The sequence below is a fragment of the Halichoerus grypus genome, chromosome 2 (genome assembly GCF_964656455.1).
Source record: "Halichoerus grypus chromosome 2, mHalGry1.hap1.1, whole genome shotgun sequence".
In the NCBI taxonomy this organism is placed as follows: Eukaryota; Metazoa; Chordata; class Mammalia; order Carnivora; family Phocidae; genus Halichoerus; species Halichoerus grypus.
The window spans coordinates 64,742,658-64,767,177 of NC_135713.1; the positions used below are offsets into that span (position 1 = coordinate 64,742,658).

Sequence of the window (24,520 nt, forward strand, 5' to 3'; positions counted from 1 at the left end):
TCTCAGATAACTTCTAGATTTCTGGCTTGGGTGACCGGATGGTATAATCTATGTAGACGGGAGGAGGAAACTTGGGGAGGAGTAAAGATGATGAGTTCAATTCAGGACTTTGAGTTCAGGGTAAATGTATGACACCGAAACGTAGCTTCCCAGTAGAAAACGCATTGCTACTTAACAGGCCATGGAGATTTGGGAGTCGGCGTGCCTAGGGATAGATAAGGCCATACATTTAGATTAAGTCCCCCACAGAGAGCCTGTAAGGTGACCAAACAGACAGCAGTGGACAAGGCCTTGGGTAATATGCACATTTGGAACCAGAATTCTGAAGGAGCAGTCAAATCGAGGTGCGAGGAAACTGGAAGACGCTTGTTACCCAGGCTGAGGGGAGAAGTTTTGAGAAGGCCACAGGCAGGGCTGAGAAAAGTGTCTCTGGGGTTCTGTGGTATGGATACTTTGCAGAGAATAAAAGTGCGGCCATAGAGACGGGGAATTAGACTACGCTCCCCAGAAACTTAGCTCAAGTGTGGGCAGCTCAAACACTGCTGCTGGCGCTGTAAATTGGTAGATGTTTCTCAAGGGATGTTTGGAAAACTGTATTGAGAAATTTGACCATTTCACAAGTAATTCCACTCTTTTTTTTTTTTTTAAAGATTTTATTTATTTATTTATTTGACAGAGAGAGACACAGCGAGAGAGGGAACACAAGCAGGGGGAGTGGGAGAGGGAGAAGCAGGCTTCCCGCGGAGCAGGGAGCCCGATGTGGGGCTCGATCCCAGGACCCCGGGATCACGACCCTAGCCGAAGGCAGACGCTTAACGACTGAGCCACCCAGGCGCCCCAAGTAATTCCACTCTTAAAAAATCATGTCAGGAAAAATAATCAGATGTTCTGTAGTTGGTAATGATGAACAAAATTTCCAAAATGACATTTGGGTCATCTAATTTGATTAATCCCAAGAGACATGCCCTGTAAGTGCTTACAGATATGAATGACATGGTTCATTTTAATTGTTTTACCCTTTGACCATGGCCTCAGACCAAATTTGTTCTGTTTGAGTTAGCTTTCTATGTGTTAGATTTTTTAAATTAAGAAATATTTAAAATACTGAACATTACAGAGTATATAAGGAACGCACACGTACCCATTACCCAGATTGAAAGGATGTTAACATTGTGTCATGTCTGCCTATGATTTTTTAATATGACATTACAGATCCACGTTAAATCCCCTTCCCCAGTCCGATTTTCCTCTCTCGCTCCCCACTTCACAGTTGATATTTATGCTTCCTGGTTTTGTTTTTATTACTTGCCTATGTGTAAATCCATATATAATTTATAGTGTTGTTTTACATATTTTTAAACTTTAGGTAAGTGCTGTCCTACTGTTCATATTATTCTTCAATTTGAGGTTTTTACTCACCACTCTTTTGAGATTTATTTATGATCATATATTGTACCTATATTTCTTTCAAAAACTTTATTCTATAGTGTTTCGTTAACTGACAGAACCTCAATTTATATATTCATTGTCTGTTGGTAGGCACCCGGACTATTTCTTGTGCACCTCTGTTCTTCAAGTTCCTCTCTTATTAAATGGAGCTAATGAGAGTATCAACCTCATAGGGGGGTTGACATTAATTAAAAATTAATTAATATATTAATTACATTAACTACATTAATTAATATATGTAAAACACTAGCTCAGACCCTGACACACAATAAGCATCCAATGTACATTAGCTATTCTTATCAGTATGACCATTAATATTATTATTAAACTCTCCAAATCTTTGCTGTCACACATATTGTGAATCTCTCCTTGTATCCATGCATAATTTTTTCTTTTTTTTTTTAAGATTTTATTTATTTATTTGACAGAACGAGAGAGCAGGAGAGCACTAGCAGTGGAAGTGGCAGAGGGAGAGGGAGAAGCAGGCTTCCCGCAGAGCAGGGAGCCTGATGTGGGGCTCGATCCCAGGACCCCGAGATCATGACCTGAGCTGAAGGCAGATGCCCAACTGATTGAGCCACCCAAGCACCCCCATGCATAAGTTTCTTTAGCACATACAACTAAAAGTTGAATTTCTGGTTGAAATGTGTGTTTAACTCTGCTATTTTAGATGTTGCCCATATCCTTTCTAAAGAGGTGGTACCATTTTTTCTTCCACCTACAACCCATGAAAGTTTCTTCTTCCTTGCCAACACTTGGTATTGTCAGACTGTCATTTTTGCCAACCCTCTTGGTATTGAAATGGTATTCCATTGTTTGCTTTAATCTGCATTTTCCTTATGTGTAGTGAGATTGAGATGAGAATCGTTTCACATATTTTTTGACCATTTGGGTTTTCTTTTACGTTAATTTTCTGCCCACTTTGCAATTGGGTTGTCATCTTTCTCTTATTGCATGGTAGGAATTCATTATATATTTAAATGCTAATCTTTTGTCTGTCATATCTTGAATTAAATTAATGACTTATTTGGTTTTTTAAAATTTGAAAACCTTACTTTTATCAAAGCACTTCATGGATGCGGTCAAAAAAACGAATAAAATGGTACAGAAGAGCTTGCAACAAAACACAAGTCTCCTGACCCACCTCCCTCCTCATGCCCATGCCCACTCCGCAGGGGTGGTTTCTTTCTCCCATTTGTGCTTTTAGTCCTCCTGATCATTTATTCCATAAGTGCTTGCACCTTGTATCCTGATACATCAAGGTGAACAATATCTCTGGGTTCTGTGCTGTGAAAGGTAAGGCTGGCCCCACTGTTCTCAGCCCCCTTCTCAATATTACCATTTGTCTTCCTGGCCAGCTGCTCCCATCTCTCTATGTTGCTGAAATTTGTTGAAATCCCTTATCTTTGAGGGATACACTCTTCTCTTTTTATCTTAACTATGGGTTTGTTAGCTTATTTCCTTATTTGTTCAGTTCTTCACTTTAATTATTTCACTCGGGAGCAATGATAAAAGGCAAATGTATTTGTTCCATCCAACCCCTATCCCCAGAAATTACCAGCAGTAGCCCAGAGCCTTTTTTTTTATGTCTTATTTATGGTTTTTCATACTTTGAATATTTATGGAACTGAAATTAGAGTCTTCTAAATTACATTTTTGTGTGACTCCAATTGAACAGTTAGGGGCAAAGTGAACTTTCAGACTTTTTTTGAGTTTTTTCATAAGCAACTCTTTCTGGCCTACCTACCAAAGGTGTCTGTTGAGAATTGTGACTAGAAGCATCTACTTCTTACTCAAAGTAATGACGGCATTTGCATAGCCTTTATTCCAACTGACTTTGGGATTTAGTATCATCGTGGGGAAGAATAATGTTTTTCTCTGCCTCTGAGCCTCTGAGATGTAAGCCTATCTTTTCCATTAGCTATTCCTGATGTTAGGCCGTGAATTTCCCTGAATGATAAATAACTTCATTGAATTTTCCCTTCCTACTCAATTTCTTTTTAAGTTAAAGGGAGAAGAATAGCCAAGAGACAAAAGGCTTTTATATACAGAAAGTAATAGCTGTACATTGTGAAAACATGCAATTTTGAGCTAGAATCATCAATCTTCAGTCGTATTTTAATTTTGCTTCCTGGTGATTGGTGTTCTCTCCAGAACTAAATATTATCTGACTTGGCCAGTTCCTCTGTTGTAAATTGGAATCTGTTCCTTTCTTGCCTCATGGTAATATCCTCTGAAGATAAGATATGCATACATGAATATGAATAAATATGAAAAACCTTTTAGAGCAATTGTAGAAATGATTAAAGTAAAAAATTGATTGGGAGGACATTTATTTATTTAGAAGAAATTTAGAGGTTAAAATGTTCACCACATTTTTGTGAAATTAACCAAATGTTTGCGGTGGTTATTGCTGGGTAGAGTGACTGCGTGTGATTTGTGTTTTCTTCTTTTCTGCTTGTCTACATTTTCTATAATAAATGAATGTATTTTCTGAAATAATATACAAAATTTTGGTTTTTTTTTTTTTTTTTAATTTAAGGCAGGTGCCTTCTGTGAGATATTGGTGTTACTGCAATGGTTCTCCACTATACTTTCTTGGTTTTGGACAACTGCTGCTTAGTATCTTAGTATCTCTTCCTTTGAGAAATGTTCCTGGCCTAGAACAGGGAAGCTGTCATTCTGCTCTGTCCCTAGGCTGCAGGGCTGTTGTTGTTTTTATGGTGTCCACAGGTCATTCATACTTAAAGGGCATCCCTTGTGCTGCCTTCTGTGAGAAAATACAAAGAGGTTTGTGTGGGGGCAATATCAAATCAATTGGGGACTCCCTTCAAAAGAGTGATCATTTTTTAACTTCTGAGAGTTTTATGAGTCAATCCATCAAAACGGCTGTCCTGGATATCTGCTGTGTACAGGGCAATGTGCCGGGTGCTGCACAGATCTTAAGGGAGAGTGGTGCACGGCCGACACTGGCTTCCAGGAGCTTGTGGTCGCGTTGGGAAGATAAGACTGGGGTGTGGGAAAATAATAAAGAGAGAGAGAGAAATGCAAATTTAGTACAATTATCCCAAAATTGTCACGCAGCTGTACTTAGGCCCTAAGTGAATGGTGCAGGTGCTATATGCCATCGGAAGAAAGAGCTTGCCTGTGGGCCTGAGTGGGCTACAGGTCGCATGGAGTTGGACAGACTTGAGCTGAAAGTGGGAGCTACAAGGCTTCCTAAGGCCTGTACTCAGCGATCCTAGAATGTTATTTCTGGCACATGACATTGGTCAAAGCAAGTCACAAAGCCAACCCAGATTCAAGGGCAGGGAAATGGCCTCCGCCTATTGAAGGGAGGGATAGCGAAGGCACATTGCAGACGGGCATGGTCACAGGCGAGTGGAATTCCCTAGAGCCATTTTAAACAACCCTGCACCATGGCTTGCGGTAAAACTGATGCAAAGTTCCAGCTCTTGATATGTAAAGGAGAGCTTTGGGAATTTTTTCTCTCTTGTGTAATTTATCATGTTGATAACAAATTGTAATTTATTATTTCATCCGTATTTAACATAGAAGGTAATAATGTATAGGTGGATATGGTCTCTCTGGTTTAATATAAAAAGATTATTAATTAATGACCATTGATAATCAGGCTGCTCATATTAGTGCTGTCCTCACTTGTGTTCACCTGCCAAAATTTAGGTATCATTGACATCCAAGGTGCTGGATGATAGAATGGAAAGGGCAAGAGTGTTGGAATCAGAGCGATTCCAGATTTAGATTCTAACTCTGCTGCGTATTAGCTCTGTGACTCTTTCAGCCTCCTCGTCCTTATCTGTGAGGTGGGGTTAAATCGCACTGCCCTGGCCCGCTTGTCAGTTGTTATTGCTAGTTCTAGATCTCTATGCTGAAAGAATTTAGCTTTCATTCAGCCTTTAGAAACTAGTACTTCTAGTTAAAGATTATAATCTGACTTTATTTAGTGGAGTGCAGTGTATTTTGTTTTTGATCTTTTCTACCAGCCTCTCAGTGGCCCACACTTTTTAAAAATAAAAGTGTATCGTTACACATTCTCCCCTGAGTTGGGATTTCTAGAACACAAATTCTTTATTTAAGGCTTTTTTTTTTTCCGGTAGAATGAGGCTTCCTGAGCCTGGACAAAGTTGGGTTTCTCACCAGGGTGCCCAAATCTGTAAGTGGGCCACAGGCAGGTGGAAGGTCAGTCTCTGCAGATGGAGTGCTCCACTTAGTGAGGCAGTCCGCTCAGTTCAGTAAGCACTATTTTCCCCCTGAGCAGCTTGTGCTTAATTACTAAAGGCTTAATCATGAAACTGGGGCATTGTGAAAGATTACGATCAATAATTATAAAATAATCATAATAATGATTACCATTTATTGAGTGCTTAATATAGGCCAGGAACTGTGTTAAGTGCTTTACGTGCATTATGTCATTTATTCTCAGAACAATGCTCTGAGATATTTAAAACCTGAAAAATGACGTAGCAATTTATGAAAGTAGCGTAGTATGTTGTAGAAGGTTACAGAATACAGACAGGCAAGTGTAAGAGTGAAAACACCATTTTCCTACCATTCAGAAAATATTACTGTTAACATCTTTTTATGTGAACTTCTGGAATTTAGAAAACCTCTTTATTTTCTACCCAACCCACTGTTAAGACTATTATCTGAAAATATAAAAAAGAAATTTCCATATTAGAAAGTAAAATTTTTATATTAGAACATTGGCCCTTTCTATTTGCATTACTAATGCTTTAGCAATCCTAAACATCCCTAAGGTTGTTTTTTTTTTAAGATTTTATTTATCTATTTGAGAGAGAGAGAGCACACATGTGGGCGGGGAGTTGGGTGGCAAAGGGAGAAGCAGACTCCCCGCTGAGCAGAAAGCCCCATGGGGGACTCCATCCCAGGACCCTGGGATCATGACCTGAGCCAAAAGCAGCTGATTAACCTACTGAGCCACCCAGGCGCCCTGACATCCCTAAGTCTTAGATGAAGCCAGCTGAATATTATGCTGTATTCAGGGAAGGGTAAAAAAGATAAGCATATAAGTGCATTAAAACAAAACACTGTTCCAGTGTATCAGTTAGTTGTTGCTGGGGAGCAATCACAAAGTCTCATTGGCAGAAACGACAAGAACTTATCCTTGATCGCACATTGTGGGGTCAGCTGGAGTGGCTCTTCTTAGGCTACGGGTCTATAGGTTGGCTGAGGCGGCTCATCTTGGGGCCCAGACTAGAGGGTTAATGGCCACCGGGGCTCATTCTTTTCACAATGATGGCAGGAGTGGCAGGGGACAAGACCCACTGTATAAACATCTGTCTGCTAACATCCCAGGGCACCAAAGGAAGTTCGATGTCAAGCCTGAAGTTAAGGGATAAGGAAAGACATACCTGCCATGAGTGTCCTTAGTCCTGAAGCCAGGGCAAGGGTGTGGAGGTGTACTACTACTACAGGGGAATGAAAAATTAAGACGAATAATTTAATCTACCATCCCCACTTTCATGTGTATGTTTATTTGTTCATCTACCCTACACATAAAAAAGTATAAATGTATACACGTAGGCAAATATACATGATATACATATATACACACGCATATACACAAGATAAAATAAAACATGTAGCTACATGTAAAAAAGATTTATGAAACATGAAAATGGAATGGCATATGGAAGCAGGGTGATCGGTTGGAGAAACTAGTGTAATATACCTGAAAAACCCAATTAAGAGTAAATATAAAAGCATTTCAGGGACAGGGCCAACAGAAATTTGATAATAAATTGGGACACTGGGGACCAGGGAGGGGGAAATGAAGGGGAAGATGGAGTGAAGGAGAAGATATTAAAATTATCTACAATTCTGTGTGCCCAGGGAAAGTGGGGAGACCATAGTAGCACTGACCAGGAGCAGGAATGGGGGGCTGGAAGACAGCAGTTGGTCTTTCTTTGCATGGTTAGGCTTCAGGTATCAGCAAACATCAAATTGTTCATGTCCTCAAAATGATTGGACTTTGGTGGCATATTGAGACCAGGAGCACTAGTTAGCTTTGTTTGTGACCATGGACGTGTTTCTGATGTCTCTTCCAGCTCTTAAGATCCTTTGACCTTTATAAAGATGTACAGTTGGAGCAATATGAACAAAATGTTTCCCCAAAGAGGGCAGATCGAAAAGAATAAGACTTATGTGTTGGGGGCCAAATGATGTCCTCTAGATAATTGCTCTTGGCCAACATAGTGCTGTTGTTCTTGTTCCTTTTAAATTATTTTTCTTTTTGTTTTTTAAATTTGAAAACATATTGAGGCTGGATATACTTCTCTAGTCCAGCCCCAGACTCAACCAACCTCTCCTGTCTTAGAACAACCCACTTTACACATTTACATTGTGTCCTAGTCCTGGAAGACATTTGGGATTTTGACCCCTTCTCTGGGTCTTAGGGCTAACTGCTGATGGGAAGGTGGAAAATGCTCAAAGAAAATCAGGAAAAACCAGAGGTGGGCAAGCACTGAGTAATGAAAGTTGGGGTTAAATAGTCTTTTAAAGAAGTGCTAAAATTCACTGATTGGTCCAGAAAGCTGAAAACCAAGCTTGTTAAAATTTTTGTTGTTCTTTTACAGTTGGACTAGATTTTAAACTCTGCCAAGGGTAGAAACAATGTCTTTTCTATGTTCTGAAAGTTTATCTTGCAGTGAGGTGTCAGGACTATGCTCGACAGGTGCTCCATCGATTTTGAAAGAAAGACGGGGAGGGAGAGTGGAGACAGGAAGAAAAAGAGAACCAAAGGATTCAGAGTTGCCCCCCTCTCCCAAATAATTAAATAGAGTTCATGTCTAGAATCCCCCAGATGAAAGAGGTCTTTTTGCACACTTACCACTTTTCTAGAAGCAAAAAGAGAGTTGGAAATAGGTTTCTTCTGTGTGGATATATTCGAGAAATGCTCTTTTCGCCCCCATTAACCACGTCCTCTAGCTCAGTGTCTCTCCTAACGAGTTTTCTTCTGTTCAACCCTCCCGTAGAAATGACTTGTTGATGGTCTGTCGCCAATTGAATATGGAAGAGTCTGTGGCTGAGATCATGAACCAGTTGGGCGCAGATGAACATGGGAAGATTTCCTTTCAGGATTTTACACGGTGCCGCATGCAGCTCGTTCGAGAAATTAGGAAGGAGGAAGTAGGTCTTTCTGAGAAGTCAGACAACTCCTGTAAAAAGAAGAAGCTGAGGGATAGAATTGCGTCCTGGCCCACGAGCAGCGACAACAGTTTGGGTAGGTACAACCAGGTGGCAGTTTGGTAGTGCCCCACTAACCCTGCTTGGTGACCTCTGTAATCGGGAGGGGCCTGCCCAGCCTGCTGCCGGCTCATCCCCAGGCTGTCTTCTTGGCCACACTTTCCCTGGGTGAATGCTCCCTCTTTCCCCCAGTTCTGTCCTACAGAGTTTTCTCTTTGTTATTTCTTATTGCTTTCTTTCTTTTAGTTCTTCCATTTGCCAAGCATAATAAAGCATGGCCATTTAGCTATTGGAGAGGAAGGCCCACAGGATGGGAGAGGAGGTGACTGCAACAGCAGACCTCAGAAGCTATCTGGGGACTCCTACACATACTAGTGTAGCTCTGGGCCGTGGGGTTTTAAAAGTCCATCTCTTGTTTGCTTAATCTTTAAAATGTTTTCTGCAGAGTTTTCCTGTTCATAAGTATTATTGGTTCCTACCAACACAAGACAAGCAAATTAGAAAGAAAAGTCCTACTGGGTGATGGGAATGTGGGGCTTATTGTATATATTTTTGAGCACTCAAATATATATATATATATTTAGAGTATTTGTAATTTTTTACAATGAAAAAATTTAAAGGAAAGAGGCATCTGAAAGGGTAGCATGAACAAAGGGACAGAGGAAAGTATCTGAATTTTCTACTTACATTTTAGGGAATTTTTTTTTCCTTGAAAATATCTCTTGGGTCTCTCTCTCTCTGTTTCTTTCTCTCCTGGGTAGATCTAGAGGCAGGAAACAAAGCTCCATGTTAATTGTCCATCATTTGTTAAATATATACTAATTAGCGTGGATAATTATGTGGTACCCCACAACACACACACACACACACACACACACACACACACACACACACACACACACACATCCTGAATAGTGCTCTTGGCAGTGGAATCATTCGGAGCATTATTATTGAGTAATTGAAATAATAAATGCGTCCTCATATCCCCTATGACTTACTATCTTAATGGATTCCATTTTAGCTTCAAATCAGATGTCTGGTAATGCATGTGCTCTCAGCATAACATGTAGAAATACTTAATTTTTGAAGTAACATTTTTCTGAGTATTAAAGTAATATATGTTCATTATAGAAAAATAAGGTAAAAAAAGGCAAGCAGAAGAAAATAAAAATTACTCTTAATATCTCACATCCAGAAATAACTACTGCTTAGATTTCTCCCCCCTTCTCTCTCTCTCTCTCATGTGTGTGTGTATGTGATTTGCTTTTTACTAATTTTTTCACATACTTTCTATATAGTTTTATATCCTGCAATTCTTCCTTTGCATTTTCCTCATGCTTTTAAATAGCATTTGAAAGCATGATTTGTAATAGTTGCATGACATAAAAAGGACATGTAGTAGTATTTATTAAGTGAAAGAATGAGTGGAGCTCTTTTTGCTAAGCTGTGTTTTCTAATTTTTCTGCCAAGAACATGGCCTTCTTATGTAAATTAATAAGCCCACACACATAAGTATTTGAGGTCAACTGTGGCGTATCCCAACAAGTGAATCCCATGTGGCCATTGAAGTACTATTTAATGTGTCTATAGGAGGAATACTTTGTATGGGAAAAAAACTATGCTGTTAAAATTATATTTTAATATGTAGTATATGTTTATAAATATTCTATAAGGGGCAGTTTTTTTTTTTTTTTAAAGATTTTATTTATTTATTTGACAGAGGCAGACAGTGAGAGGGGGAACACAAGCAGGGGGAGTGGGAGAGGGAGAAGCAGGCCTCCTGCGGTGCAGGGAGCCCGATGCGGGGCTCGATCCCAGGACCCTGGGATCATGACCTGAGCCGAAGGCAGACGCTTAACGACTGAGCCACCCAGGCGCCCCAAGGGGCAGTTTTGATAGAATTGTGCCCACATCTAATTGGATGGGCCATCTCATAGGATTGCCCCAACTAGAGAAAGAGGTAAAAAGCAGTTCCTCCCAACCTTTGTAACTGTGTGCCCGGATGAAAGAAGAGGTAACTTAGAGCCGGTGAGTCATAAAACGGGTCATGAACTGAGGAAATGCCAGCAGATGTGCAAGCTTGTGCCAGTTTATCCTGGTAGTTAAAGCCTCAGAGTCAGATCATTTGAGTGTGAATCCTGGTCCTGTCACTTCCTGCCTCTGTGACACTGGACAAGTTACCCAACGTCTCCATATCTCAGTTTCCTCATCGAGTGTTTTGTGAGAACAATTACGGTTATTTGGGGGAATGTAGAAGCTAATATCTATAAAAAGCACATAAAACAGTGCCTAGCCCATAATAAGCACTAAATACAAGTTAATATTGTTGTTATTACCACTCAGTTTTATTTCCTGCTGATTGTGACAGTTCAGTCTAATGTGAATCAAATACATTGAAAAATCTACAATAATTAAACAAAGAGTCCCTCTCTTTTCCCCACTGTTAATCATCCCTTCTGACTCTATGCGGAGAAAGTGGAGTTCCTCCCACCCTGGGGTCGGGGAAGCCCTTTCCTGGCTCCATGTCCCTTCCAGCTCCTGTCCCCCCTTTCTCTGCTCCTCTTCACAGCTGATCGTTTTGAAGAGTTTATCTACACTGAATGCTTACCAGTCCTCACCAAGGCTTCAACCCACTCTTCCCAGCTTTGGTTGTCACCGCTCCCCTGAACCTGCTCTGACTGCCTCCATGGGGACCAACTCGATGGGTCCTCTTCTGTCCTCATCTGGATCTTTGCCATTTTACTCAGTGAACTACTCCTTCATTCCAGCTGCACTTCATTCTTTTGGACTTCTCCACACCACATCCTCTTGGGGTTCTGCCCCCCATTTTGGCCTCCCTTTCTCAGTGTCGGTCTCTCAGGTGCTTTGGGATTACAATCTCTCTCTAGATGATGCAGTGCCTGTGATGTCAAATACTGTTTTTGTGCCAGCTACTCCCATGTCTGTTTCTAGCCCTGCTCTTTCCCGTGAGCTTCCGAATCAGGTAAAAATGACACATATTCCTGGATGTCTTATAGACCTCTCACCCTTAACACGGTCAAAAGGATTCTCGATTCCCTTCTTCACTCTTCCTCCCAGCATCATTGATCTCCCAGATATCCCCCCTAGAGGAAATATCACCATCCTCTAGTTTGCTCAAGCCAGCAAGTCCTGTTGTCTCTTGTCAAAGTACATCCACAATCTGTCTCCTTCCTTTGCTCTCCTGCCACCACCCTCGTCTAAATCACCCTCGTGTCTTGCTTTGATGACTAAAATAGCCTGTAACTGGCCTCCCTGATTCCTAGCTTGACCCCCTACATTTCATTCTTTATCCTGCAGTCAGAGTGGTCTTCTAACATTATGGAAACATGCTCAGCTCGTTCTCATGTCTGCAGCATTCTGTGGCTTCCATATCACCTAAAATGATGTCCGAATTCCTTACTGCAGTCTGGCTCATACCCACCACGCTAAGCTGTTATCATACTGATTGCCCTGACTAATTATGCATGTTCCAGCCACACTGACCTTCTGCTATTCCTCCAACTTAGCAAACTGAACCAGCCTTCAACCTTTGCCCTGGCCCTTTACTCTGGTCTAGAACACTCTTCTTTCTGACCTTTTCATTTATTCAGATTTCAGCTTAAATATTCCTTCTTTTTTTTTAAAGAGTTTATTTATTTATTTGCCAGAGAGAGAGAAAGCACAAGCGGGGGAGTGGCAGGCAGAGGGGGAAGCAGGCTTCCCACTGAGCAGGGAGCCTGACCCTGGGCTTGATCTTAGGACCCTGAGATCATGACCTGAGCTGAAGGCAGACGCTTAACCGACTGAGCCATCCAGATGCCCCCATACAACTTATTCTTATCTGACATTACATTGTGTACTTACTCAGAGACTTATTTATGTATGTCCCCTAGTACAATGAAAGTTCCACCAGAGTGGAGTGCTGATGACCTTGTAGGCGTACTGCTATACTCCCAGCACTTGGAACAGAGCTTGCCGCATTAGAGATGTTTAGTGCATATTTGTTGAATGATTGGATGAGCAATGCATGGTGTTCGTGCTCTTTTAGGGACACGCGGCCGCACAGTGCATGGTTCCAGACACCAAGGAACTTACAATTTAATTGTGAAGTGATAAGCATATGACAAATTAAATAGCAATGAAATTTAAGTTAAAATCAACAGAACTTTTGAAGCAACGGAATGGTGCAGAAGATAAGGTGTATAAGGAGAGCTAAGAAAGACTGTAAGCAGGAGTTTGAGGAAAGCTTTGGGATGTTACCTGTGGCTGCATTATGGAGAGAAGTAGAAAGAATGTTGTACTGCTGTGAGAAAAGCCTAAGAAAAACTTGGGTTTAACAGTTAAGGGTCAGAAGAACTTTATTGTCAGCTCTGACATTTCCCAGCACATCCACAGTGGGGAGTTGGCAGAAAAAGAAGAGCCATCAAAATATTACATGCTCAACTTGGAAGAGGAATTTCAATAGATTCCTTTTTCTCAAATGTTTTCCACAGAGCACTGGTTTCAAAGGATGGTCATAAATATTATGTGAAGAAATAATTCCTTTGTTAAATACATTTGAAAGCTTTGGATTAAACTAGATTTATAGTTTCCTTTACTGAAAGACATCTCGAGTCTTTAATATGCTAATATTTCTTGTGACTCTCCAGGAGAAGAATACAATATATAGCATTTCACACATTTAATTGACCATAAACTTTCCATGTACGCATCTTCTCTTTGCCTTTGTATTCTCTGCTCAAATATACTTTGGGGAAAAATGAAGATATCTGAACAACTAGATCGTAATAGATTTTTGTATCTTTTAAATCCTCTTAGAAATAATATTTAAAAAAATTCTTATGTCTTTTAGGCACCAGCTATATAAAATCAAATACGGCAATAACAATAGTAAAAACAGTTAAAAATTACTAATATTTACTGTGCACAAGGCAATTTGCTAGGCATTTTATTTGTATCATATGCTAGAAAGATAAATTCTGGGTCACCGCTGAGTTGCTGTGGAATTTAGGCTACATTCTTGATTATTCTGGGCTTCAGTTTTCTTATCTCTAAAGATAGAGTAGTAATACCTGCATTATAGGATAGTTGGAAGGACTTAGTGAGATATCATTTGTAAAGTTCCTACACAGTGCCTATTCACAGTAGGTTTTCAATAAATAATAGTGTTCCTATAATTATCACTATCATCTCTAATCCTTGTGGCTACCTGCGAAGTTTAGAATAGAATCCTCCATTTATAGAGGAGGACACTGAGGCTCAGAGACGTTACTGGACTTGCTCTGTGCCACAGAGCTAATAATGAGTTGAGAACACTAAGACATTGCTTACTGAAAAGAGCTGATTCTGAGTTGCCTGCAACTTAGAAAAACGGTCTTGATGACCAAGATGCCAATTAAAAAGAACACTGCCATCCAGGGGCCAGTCCCAGAAATTGCAGGCACATGGTCCCAAGGGTCTTCAGAAGGGCTCTGAGAGGACAATTCCTGTGAGGTAAACCCGTCCCTTGGGCAGCGAAGTGACAACATACATTACACCAAAATAGGTACGAGGTTTTGTGTATGCTGCCTAATTTTCCAGTGGAAAACAAGTGCTTTAGGTTTATTATAATTATTTGTAATGTTCATTTTAAAATTTTGTGATTTAATTTTTTTCATTTTAAAATTTAAATTAAATCACATTTTTAAAACTATGATTAAAATTTTTTTTTCAATTTTCTTTGTGATTAGGAAAGACTGGAGTTAAAAATTCCTAGCATGGTGTATTTATATATGTTAGCAATTCCAACAGGCATATCCTTTTAAATAAACAGTTTTTTTTTTACTTCAACCAAGCTGTAAACTTTACCCATGATTTCCACATATTTTTGCCAAATGTGTGAATTATGTGAAAGAGATAGTGCTTCAGGGTGATGATCACGGGAAAAAAAAACACTGAATTGCCTGAGGAGAACTGATAAAAGCCTTCAAGCTTGCCTAATGAGGTTGTTACAAGCCTGTGCTTTTCAGATCTTCGGGGGCACTCATTTTTCTTCCTTTGGTCAGGTCTCAGAGAGCCCAAGACTTAATTTGAATCAAATCCCTATGGTTTTTAAACATTGTTTAAGACAGCAGACATTAAGACCTGTTAATTAATACAACTACATTTAATTTATGCTAAGATTAGGACACTGGGCACAGTTTCCAATAAACTATATCTTCAAAGACCCTTTATTGGTCTTGCCTTGAGTTATATTCCCACCTGATGTGTCAGCCTTCATTACTGCTTTGGTAATGCCCCTGTGGTCCAGCAGGAACATATAAAGTACTGAAGTGTCTCAGAGAAACTAATAGCAAGACTTTTCCTTAACAGGAATTCAAAGTAAAAAATTAGATCAAAGAACATATAGTTTAGACAGGAAGGTCCCCAAACCCCACAAGCCTAAGGGAAAAATGTAAGGAGATACTGAATGCTTGGCATATTTAAAGAAATAAATAAGCAGCCCCCTGATTTTTGGTTTAGTATCTTGCTTTCAAAAAATTAAAACCACAATTCATTAATATAACATAAAGCCTGTCTACTCCTGACACATCCCAATTTTTCCAGAATGAATGTTACTCTTAAATATTGTTGGGGCTGTTTTTGTGTATATAAAAATTCTTCTAAACTCTTGAAACAAGTTAAGTGAGACAAGAAGTCATTTTCCAATCCAGCTGCATTATCCCTAGTATGTAGGGTTCTGGCTGGTGAATTAAGAAAATAAAAAATGGTTTAAATCCCCTATGGGTTCTGATTGAGCAATTAATAATTAACACAGAGCCTTTTAAAGAAAATCACTCATGAGAGTGATTCATTGTTAAAAGTACTGCCCAGCTAGCATAAAACCAAACTGAAGTCACAGTAGTTTTTAGGTTCACTTGAAGGTTTCTGGAAGTTTGTTATTTGGGTGGTAGTGGTGGTAGTTTTTTACATACCCTAAGCCCTCTGTCACAGAGTGAATAATATGTTTATTTAATTCATTCTACTACTAAATTGGGAGTTAGAATAAGCTTCTAAAGTTTTTAAGTAATAGATATCATTTCACATTCTTTTTTTATGATTCCAATAAGTACAACATAATTTTATTGTATTACAAAGTATTGTATTGATTTGCCAAATTTTTGTAGTTTGGAGAAGGAATTGCCTTCTTTATTTTTTTAAAGTTTTAATTTAAATTCCAATTAGTTAACGTACAGTGTAGTATTAGTTTCAGGTGTACAATATAGTGATTCAACACTCCATACATAACCCGGTGCTCATCACAAGTGCCCTCCTAATCCCCATCACCTATTTAACCCATCTTCCCACCCACCTCCCTTCTGGTAACCATCAGAGGCCAAGAGATCTTTTGAACAAAGAAACAGGAGAGGATATTATAAATCACTTCTCCCCTAACCCCTACCAAGTTATGTCCTCACTGGTTATTTGAAGCATTGTGGGGTCTCAGATAGCTGAACCCACATATTAAAATTTAAGTACAAAACAGCTAATGAAATAAAAGATAACAAATGACTTTGACACCATCCGAGACAGTGAAAATAATCAAGTCAGATGTATGTTATTTATCAGACTGAAAATGTTTCCGTATTGGTTATATCTGAACTTTGATTCTTTGTGTTTATTTGGCTGTTCTTTGTCTGAACTTTAAATTCTGCACTTAAGATGTCAAATTCTATTTGTAGTACATTGACTATCATCTCTCCATTCTGTAGTCACCACAGAAAAACCAAAGGACAATGTAAGAAGAAAAAAAATACGGTGTATTTCTTTTAATTTATTTATTTGAGAGAGAGAGAGAGTGAGAGAGAGCAAGTGGGGTAGGGGGGCAGAGGGAGAGAGAATCTCAAGCAGTCTGCACACCCAGTGCCAGGCCTGCGGCAGGGCTTGATCTCACGACCCTGAGATCATGACCTGAGCCAAAATCAAGAGTTGGATGGTAAGTGACTGAGCTACCCAGGTACCCCTGGTATATTTCTTTTTTAAACTTTTAAGCAAGTATGTATAAGATCACCAGATTCTTGGGTATTTCATGAGATATTTAATAGTTTAGATTTCTTTTGCAGATTATTACGTCCTATAAGTCACTATGCTGTTCTGTTGTGGTCTAAATTCTTGGAAAATGATGTCTCACATAGTGCACACTGGTTCTGTCTTACTTCCTGATTTTGTCTTTTATTGGTATTTCCGGCTATCTGGTGCTGCTCCTTTTGAATATATTATTTTAGCCCCCTTCCCAATGGCATTAATTACTTCATTTTAGTCAGCATAGAACAAAAAGTTCCTGAGGATCCAGGTGTGCTTATCTCAGGTGGTAATCCTGGTATGAGGGGCACCCCTGATTACCTGTGTTGATTGTATCTTTTGAAGGACATATAACACAATGAGATTGTTCATCTATTTTCCCTCCAACATGATTTAGCTGAAGCAATTCTTTAAGTGTCATTGTTTTTATGGGATGTTGAAGCCATTCCAATTTCAGTGGCAGTGATACAACTTGGCACGATTTTAGATATTTTTCATGGAGTAAAAATGATTCCTTGGCTGAGATAAAGGCTCAGTCTGCTGGCAGAAAGTGTTTAGTTTGGCCAGACTATTTCATTGTCCATTGTTCTTTCTGGAGAATCTGTCACTCAACATTATAATCACAAAAAGCTCAGGAAGGCTTATTTTGCTTCCTGTTTTATCTTGTAAGGCTACTGCAAGTTCATTGGAGAACATAAGTGAAAGGGCATTAGTAAGTGACAGTTTAAATCAGTTAAATTTTTATGGTTGTTTTGGAAGGATTTTGTACGGTTTCCAGTTGATCCATTTATGTTTACTATCTACAAGAAAAACATTTTCGCTTCTAGTTGAAGCAGAATTTAATCTGATATGTTGTGTATTTATTTAGCTCTCATTTTCTGAATGTATATCAGTCAGTTCTAGATAAATTTTAATGCAAACTAATTACCGTGTCAGATTTGTCTCTTGGTATTTGTAGTGTTTTCTTTGGTTTATCTGACTTAAGATTTAGAGTCCTTTGATAAAATTGTGCCCTTGAATTACAGTACAGCCCAGAGGGTCTGTTAAATACCCTCTGGTTTTATCCTCTGTATAGTATAGATGAGGAAATGAAGATGGAGGGGTTAAATAATAATAATTCTCAGGCCACGGAGTTAGTTGGTGGCGTGGCTGGGGCTAGATGAGACCTCTCCTGAGTCCTGGCTTAATTGTTTTTCTAATAATTCACACCGCTGTGTTCTTTTCTATTTTTCTCCTGCTGTATTAACAAAAACTTAGAATTCCAATATTCAAGATGGGTTTTTTTTTTTTTTTCTTGTTAGGAAATTCTACAGCAAGATTTATGCCACCCTGGACTCATGCTAAAAGTAAATTTAATTACTAATCTCACCTATTTCAGTTGTTCTGAGGCCAAAACCAAAGCACTCAAAATGCTTACATCTTTCTAACACTTTACACTTTGCCCTCTTCTTTTTTTGTTTTTTTTAAGATTTTATATATTTATTTGAGAGAGCAAGAGAGAGCACACAAGCAGGGAGAGTGGCAGGCAGAGGGAGAAGCAGACTCCCCACTGAGCAGGGAGCCCAATGTGGGACTCGATCCCAGGACCCTCGGATCATGACGTGAGCCGAAGGCACACGCTTAACCGACTGAGCCACCCAGGCGCCCCAAGACATTTGCAAAATCTTTTATGAATGCTGCCACTTTGGTCTGTTTGGGATATTGTCCCAAGGAAAAAGAATTGTCCATTCTTGAACCACAATGCCAAAGGGAATCAGCTCTGCCTCTTTATGGCCTGGGAATGGTTGCAGGGATAATTAGAAGGAAATCCTGAAGGGGGAGGTGTATCATGGAGCACAACAGTTGGGATTATGACGTTCTACTCCATCATCCACATTGTGGAGATTCTCCATCCATTGCCAGCCTTGTAGGATAAGATAAGTTTTTATTAAGGGAACTATTTTCTCACACCTTTCTGTTGATTTGCTTTGATGTTGACTAATTTATACCCTGAGAGTCTATTCCTTTGGTTTATCCCCAAGAAATGCTTTTTCTAAAAGCTAAATAAATACCAGAAAACATATTTAGTCTTATCAGTCATTCATACTGTATATTAATAATATGACCAGATTTTTTTTACTTGAAAGTGGCTCTATTGAGGAGGAGCCGTGGGAAAGGTCCTAAAGGACAGTGGTAGGACGAAGGAGAGTTAGAGTTGTGGAAGAAACCTGAGGAAGGAAGGGGGTGGGGCTTATGAAAACCATTTTGTCTGTTTCACTCCTGCCTAAGCCTGGTCCGATAAAGTTCTCATTTATTTAGGGTGGCATAGATCTGTGTTTCCTGAACTGGGCTCAGTAGACTACCATAGTTTTGGGAATGGTGACCTGAGATCTGGAATAGGTCATATGGCCCAAAGGGGTAAACAACCAAGGAGCACTAGACGTCTGAGGAATTCCTCTAAAATGGAAAATAGAGACCAAAACAAGCAGAAAAACTTAATTTAAATGGAATGGAGACTCTGCAAGGAGAACACTCAAAATAATCTCTTGTTAATATATTTTGAAATACAGGAGAAAATATTGTATATACACACAAAGAACAGGATAAAAAGAAACATTAAAAAAAATCTACCCTGAAAAAAATATAGCACACATTATAAACTCAACAGAGAAAGAATGGGAAATAAAGATAATGTCTTCCAGAAAGGGGAGCAAAAAGAAAAAGAAATATAAGATAAGAGAGAAAAGATAAGAAAATCAGAGGGCTGGTACAGGGTGTCTACCACTCAGATAATAGCTGTTCTAGAAAGACTAAACAAAGAAAACAGAAGAGAAGACATAACTACAAAATGGCCCATGAAGGGGCGCCTGGGTGGCTCAGTCTTTAAGCGTCTGCCTTCGGCTCAGGTCATGATCCCAGGGTCCTGGGATCGAGTCCCACATTGGGCTCCCTGCTCTGCGGGAAGCCTGCTTCTCCCTCTCCCACTCCCTCTGCTTGTGTTCCCTCTCTCACTCTCTCTCTCTGTCAAATAAATAAATAAAATCTTAAAAAAAAAAAAAGGCCCATGAAATTTTCTTGCAAAACGAAGGATGTGAGTTTCTTTTTTCTTTTTTTTAATTTAAATTCAACTAGCCAACATATAGTACATCATTAGTTTCAGATGTAGTGTTCAATCACTTGCCCTCCTTAATGTCCATCACCCAGTTACCTCATCCCCCCTCCCACCTCCCCTCCAGCAACCCTCAGTTTGTTTCCTATAGTTAAGAGTCTCTCATGGTTTGTCTCCCTCTCTGATTTCTTCCCATTCAGTTTCCCCTCCCTTCCCCTATGATCCTCTACACAGTTTCTTATATTCCACATATGAGTGAAAACCATATGATAATTGTCTTTCTCCGATTGACTTAGTTCACTCAGCACAATACCCTCCAGTTCTACCCATGTCGATGTAAATGGTAAGTATTCATACTTTGTGATGGCTGAGTAATATTCCATTTTATACACATACCACATCTTCTTTATCCATTCATCTGTCGATGGACATCTTGGTTGAAAGATGTGAGTTTCTGATAGAAAGGGCCTACCAAATATCACCTACCATAAAACATAAGGACACACATCACTGTGAAATTTCATAACACTAGAGACAAAAGACCCTTCAAACTTCCAGAGAGGAAATACAAAACAGGACAAATAAGAACAATTTGGAGTCAGAATGGCTTCTGACTTCTCAAAAACAATGACAGATATTAAATGAGCAATGTCTTCAAAATTTGAAGAAAAATGGTTTTCCACTTAGAATTCCTTACCAAACTATTAATGAAGTGTAAGAATAGAAGATAGGTGTTTTCATGCAAAAGACTTTGAGTGCAAAGTCTCAGAAAATTTACTTCCCATGCCTAATTTCTTCAAAATCTACTAGACCTCCAAAAAAAAAAAAAAAAAAAAAAAGAGGAGTTAGCCTAGAAAGAGAAATACTTGGAAACATGAAACAAAGAGTGAAAAAAAGTTAGAAGAGAAGCATTCTGGTCATTGGAACCAGTCTAGGCTAGAGCAGATCAAAAAGCTCCAGGAAAATATTTTCAGACTAAAATTTTTTAAAAGATTTTATTTATTTATTTAACAGAGAGAGAGGGAGAGAGAGAGCACAAGCAGGGGGAGCTGGAGAGGGAGAAGCAGGTTCCCCGCTGAGCAGGGAGCCTGATGCGGGGCTTGATCCCAGGACCGTGGGATCATGACCTGAGCTGAAGGCAGACACTTAACCTACTGAGCCACCTAGGCGCCCCATTTTCAGACTAAATTTGATGGAATTTTTATGCATCTTAAATTACTGAGAGGAGATTTAGATAACCGAGAATTTGAGACTGAATTCATGACATAGAAAACTAAACGTGAAAATACAAAAAAATTATTAATCCCAGGGAAAACAAAAAATTATTCAAGAAAAGAAAAGTAGTCATGGCCCATTTGTGAATTTAGAGTTTACATCATCACAATTCATGTAGTCATAATCAAAGAACAAATATTGATTTCCATATCAAGTAATATTAGATATCGGGGCGCCTGGGTGGCTCAGTTGGTAAGCATCTGCCTTCAGCTCAGGTCATGATCCCAGGGTCCTGGGATCAAGCCCCGCATCGGGCTCCCTACTCCATGGGAAACCTGCTTCTCCCTCTCCCACTCCCCCTGCTTGTGTTCCCTCTCTTGCCGTGTCTCTCTCTGTCAAATAAATAAATAAAATCTTAAAAAAAAAAGTAATATTAGATATCAAGATGTATTTTCTAGCTGAAAATAATTTTAAAAGCTGAAAGTCCTCCTTTAACACATATCTATATCTAGCAAATAGTAAAGATTTCTGAGTCTAAAATCTAAGTGAATGAGGAAACCTGGAGCATCAAGCCACTTTTACTTTGAAACTATTGTCTGAACCTGGTAAAATCAAACTTTGGATTACATGACCATGTGGGCCCTGAGAACAGAAAACAAATTCCAAGGACTGCTCAGGTGGGGAATGTAATAAGATATACCCTCTTTTTCAAAAGCTAGACTACTAGGGGGCTCTACCCTTGTGTAAGGTTGAACCAGAAGTATACCAATCTGTATACTACCATTGGAGTATTCTCAAGGAAATTGCCTTGGAGATAAGTAAAGCAGTTCTAAAAGAGTATCCAGAAATAACTTTCCAAGGAATTTGGGCAATTCAGTATCTAAAATTACTAAGTATAAAAGGAGACTACATACCATGATCAAGAATTAACATGACAAAACAAACCCATCAAGATTTCATTTGTTGGAATTATCAGACTCAGAATACAAAGTAATTATGTTTATTGTGTTCAGAAAGAAAATCTAAGCTAGCAAAAGAAAACCAAAAAGCCAAATGAACATCTAGGAATGAGAAATGTTATAACTGAAATAAAAGCTTAATTAAAGTTAGTTAGTGATAAAGAGAGAATTAGTGAAATAGAAGACAGGTTAGAGGACATTATTTAGAAAACACACAAGAAGAAAGAGATATAAAATTTAAAATATAAAAGAAAGACTAGGGGGCGCCTGGGTGGCTCAGTTGGTTAAGCGACTGCCTTCGGCTCAGGTCATGATCCTGGAGTCCCTGGATCGAGTCCCGCATCAGGCTCCCTGCTCGGCAGGGAGTCTGCTTCTCCCTCTGACCCTCCCCACTCTCATGTGCTCTCTCTCATTCTCTCTCTCTCAAATAAATAAATAAAATCTTTAAAAAAAAAAAAAAAAAAAAAGAAAGACTAAGAGTCAGGAAAGTTTAACATAACATAGAATTGGATTCTCAGAAGGAGAGGAAAGAAAGAATGAAGCAGAAGCAGCATTAATAAAAGATACTAACCAGTAGATTCCAAATACCAATGAGTCCTAAACAGGGAAAATGAAAAATATATACAAATCAAGTAACATAATTAAATAATTAGACATATTATAGTGAGCCTGTGGAACACCAAAGACAAACAGAGAATCTAGATAGTTTTTTTTTTTTTCTTTTTAAGAGGCAGATTACTGGGGCGCCTGGGTGGCTCAGTCGTTGGGCATCTGCCTTCAGCTCAGGTCATGATTCCAGGTCCTGGGATCGAGCCCCTCATCGGGCTCCCTGCTCAGCGGGAGGCCTGCTTCTTCCTCTCCCACTCCCCCTGCTTGTATTCCCTCTCTTGCTGTGTCTCTCTCTGTCAAATAAATAAAATCTTAAAAAAAAAAAAAGAGGCAGATTACTTTCAGAGGAGCAACCTTTAGGCTGAGAGCACACTCTTGAGAACAATGGAAGGCAGTAGACAGTGGCATTCCTTTGTCCTCTATGTACTGAGAAAAAGTAACTGACAACCTAACAGCATACCCAGCAAAAGTATCTTTCAAGAACCAAGATGAGGGGCACCTGGGTGGTTGAGCATCCGACTTGATTTTGGCTCAGGTCATGATCTCAGGGCTGTGAGATCAAGCCTTACTGCTGGGCTCCACACTCAGTGGGGAATCTGTTTGAGATTCTGTCTCTGCCCATCCCCTCCCATGCTTATTTGCACTCTCTCCCTCTCAAATAAGTAAATCTTTTTTAAAAAAAGAACCAAGATGAAATAAAGACATTTGAAGACAAACATAAACCTAGAGGAGACCTTCATTAGGTGAAATTCTAAAGGATATATTTCAAGCAAAATGATAGTGGGTCCAGAAAGAAGTTTTGAGTTGCTAGAGAGAAAGAAGAATAAAGAAAGTGGTAAATATGTGGGTAAATACAAATAAAGAGTGTAAAACAATAATACTTTGTCTTGGAGATTTTAGGGAAAATAAATATAAAGTAATAGTAGCCTATAAGTTGGGAGTGGGATGGGTAGATTTCAAGTTTTCTAAGGTCCTTATATTGTCCAGAGATAGGTAAATATATTAATAAGCTTTAGATTTTAATAAATTAAGGATGCATGTTGAAAATTCTAGCATAATCACTAAAATAGAAAGAAAATGGTTTTTTAAATTTTATTTATTTTTAAAGTTTATTTATATATTTAAGTAATCTCTACACCTAATGTTGGGCTCGAACTCATGACCATGAGATCAAGAGTCCCATGCTGTTCCAAATGAGCCAGCCAGGTGCCCCTAGAAAGAAAATGTTTAACTCTCAAACCTATAGATTTAAAAAATGGAATGAGAAAATTTTCAAAAAGGCAAGGAAAGAGTGGCACCTGACTGGCTTAGTCAGTTTAGCATCCAACTCTTGATTTTGGCTCAGGTCATGATCTCAGGGTCATGAGATCAGGCCCTGAGTAAGGCTTACCTCTGGGTGTGGAGCCTGCTTAAGATTCTCTCTCTCCCTTTCCCTCAGCTCCTCCCCCACCCTCTCTCTTCCTCTCTAAAAAGTAAAAAAAAAAAAAAAAAAAAAGGCAAGAAAAGAGAAATAAATATAGAACAAGTAAATGTATAGGAAGAGCAAAATGAGATGAAAGAGATTAATCCCTGTATTAGTAATTCAGTCAAATGTAAGTAGATTAAATTCTACAGTTAAAAAACATAGATGATAAGAATGGATTGTAAAAATCTGCTTGGCAGTGTTACTGATTTATAGGTTCATTGCACGGAATGAACCTATAAATCAATAACACTGCCCAAACCCCATATGATGGGAAATTAAGGAACATACTCTGAAATAGCCCATAGATCTAAGAAAAGATTATGAGCATTCAAAAATATTTTGAATTGAAGGATTATGAAAATATCCATTGAAATGCAGTACTTAGAGGAAATTTGATGGCTTTATAAGAAAATAAAAGATATATAAATATATGTATATGACAGTATAAGAAAAGGGCTGAGTTGAGCA

The 24,520-nt window shown here is 39.0% G+C and overlaps 1 protein-coding gene across 3 annotated transcripts in view; it reads left to right on the top strand.

Annotated features, from left to right (window-relative positions):
- MCC (MCC regulator of Wnt signaling pathway) overlaps positions 1-24,520 on the top strand; it is a 389,997-nt gene that overhangs the window by 62,205 nt on the left and 303,272 nt on the right. For all 3 annotated transcript variants that reach the window (XM_078066935.1, XM_078066936.1, XM_078066937.1), the window contains exon 2: positions 8,466-8,713. In XM_078066935.1, coding sequence (XP_077923061.1) covers positions 8,466-8,713 — 248 coding nt within the window. The remainder of the gene's footprint in view (positions 1-8,465; positions 8,714-24,520) is intronic.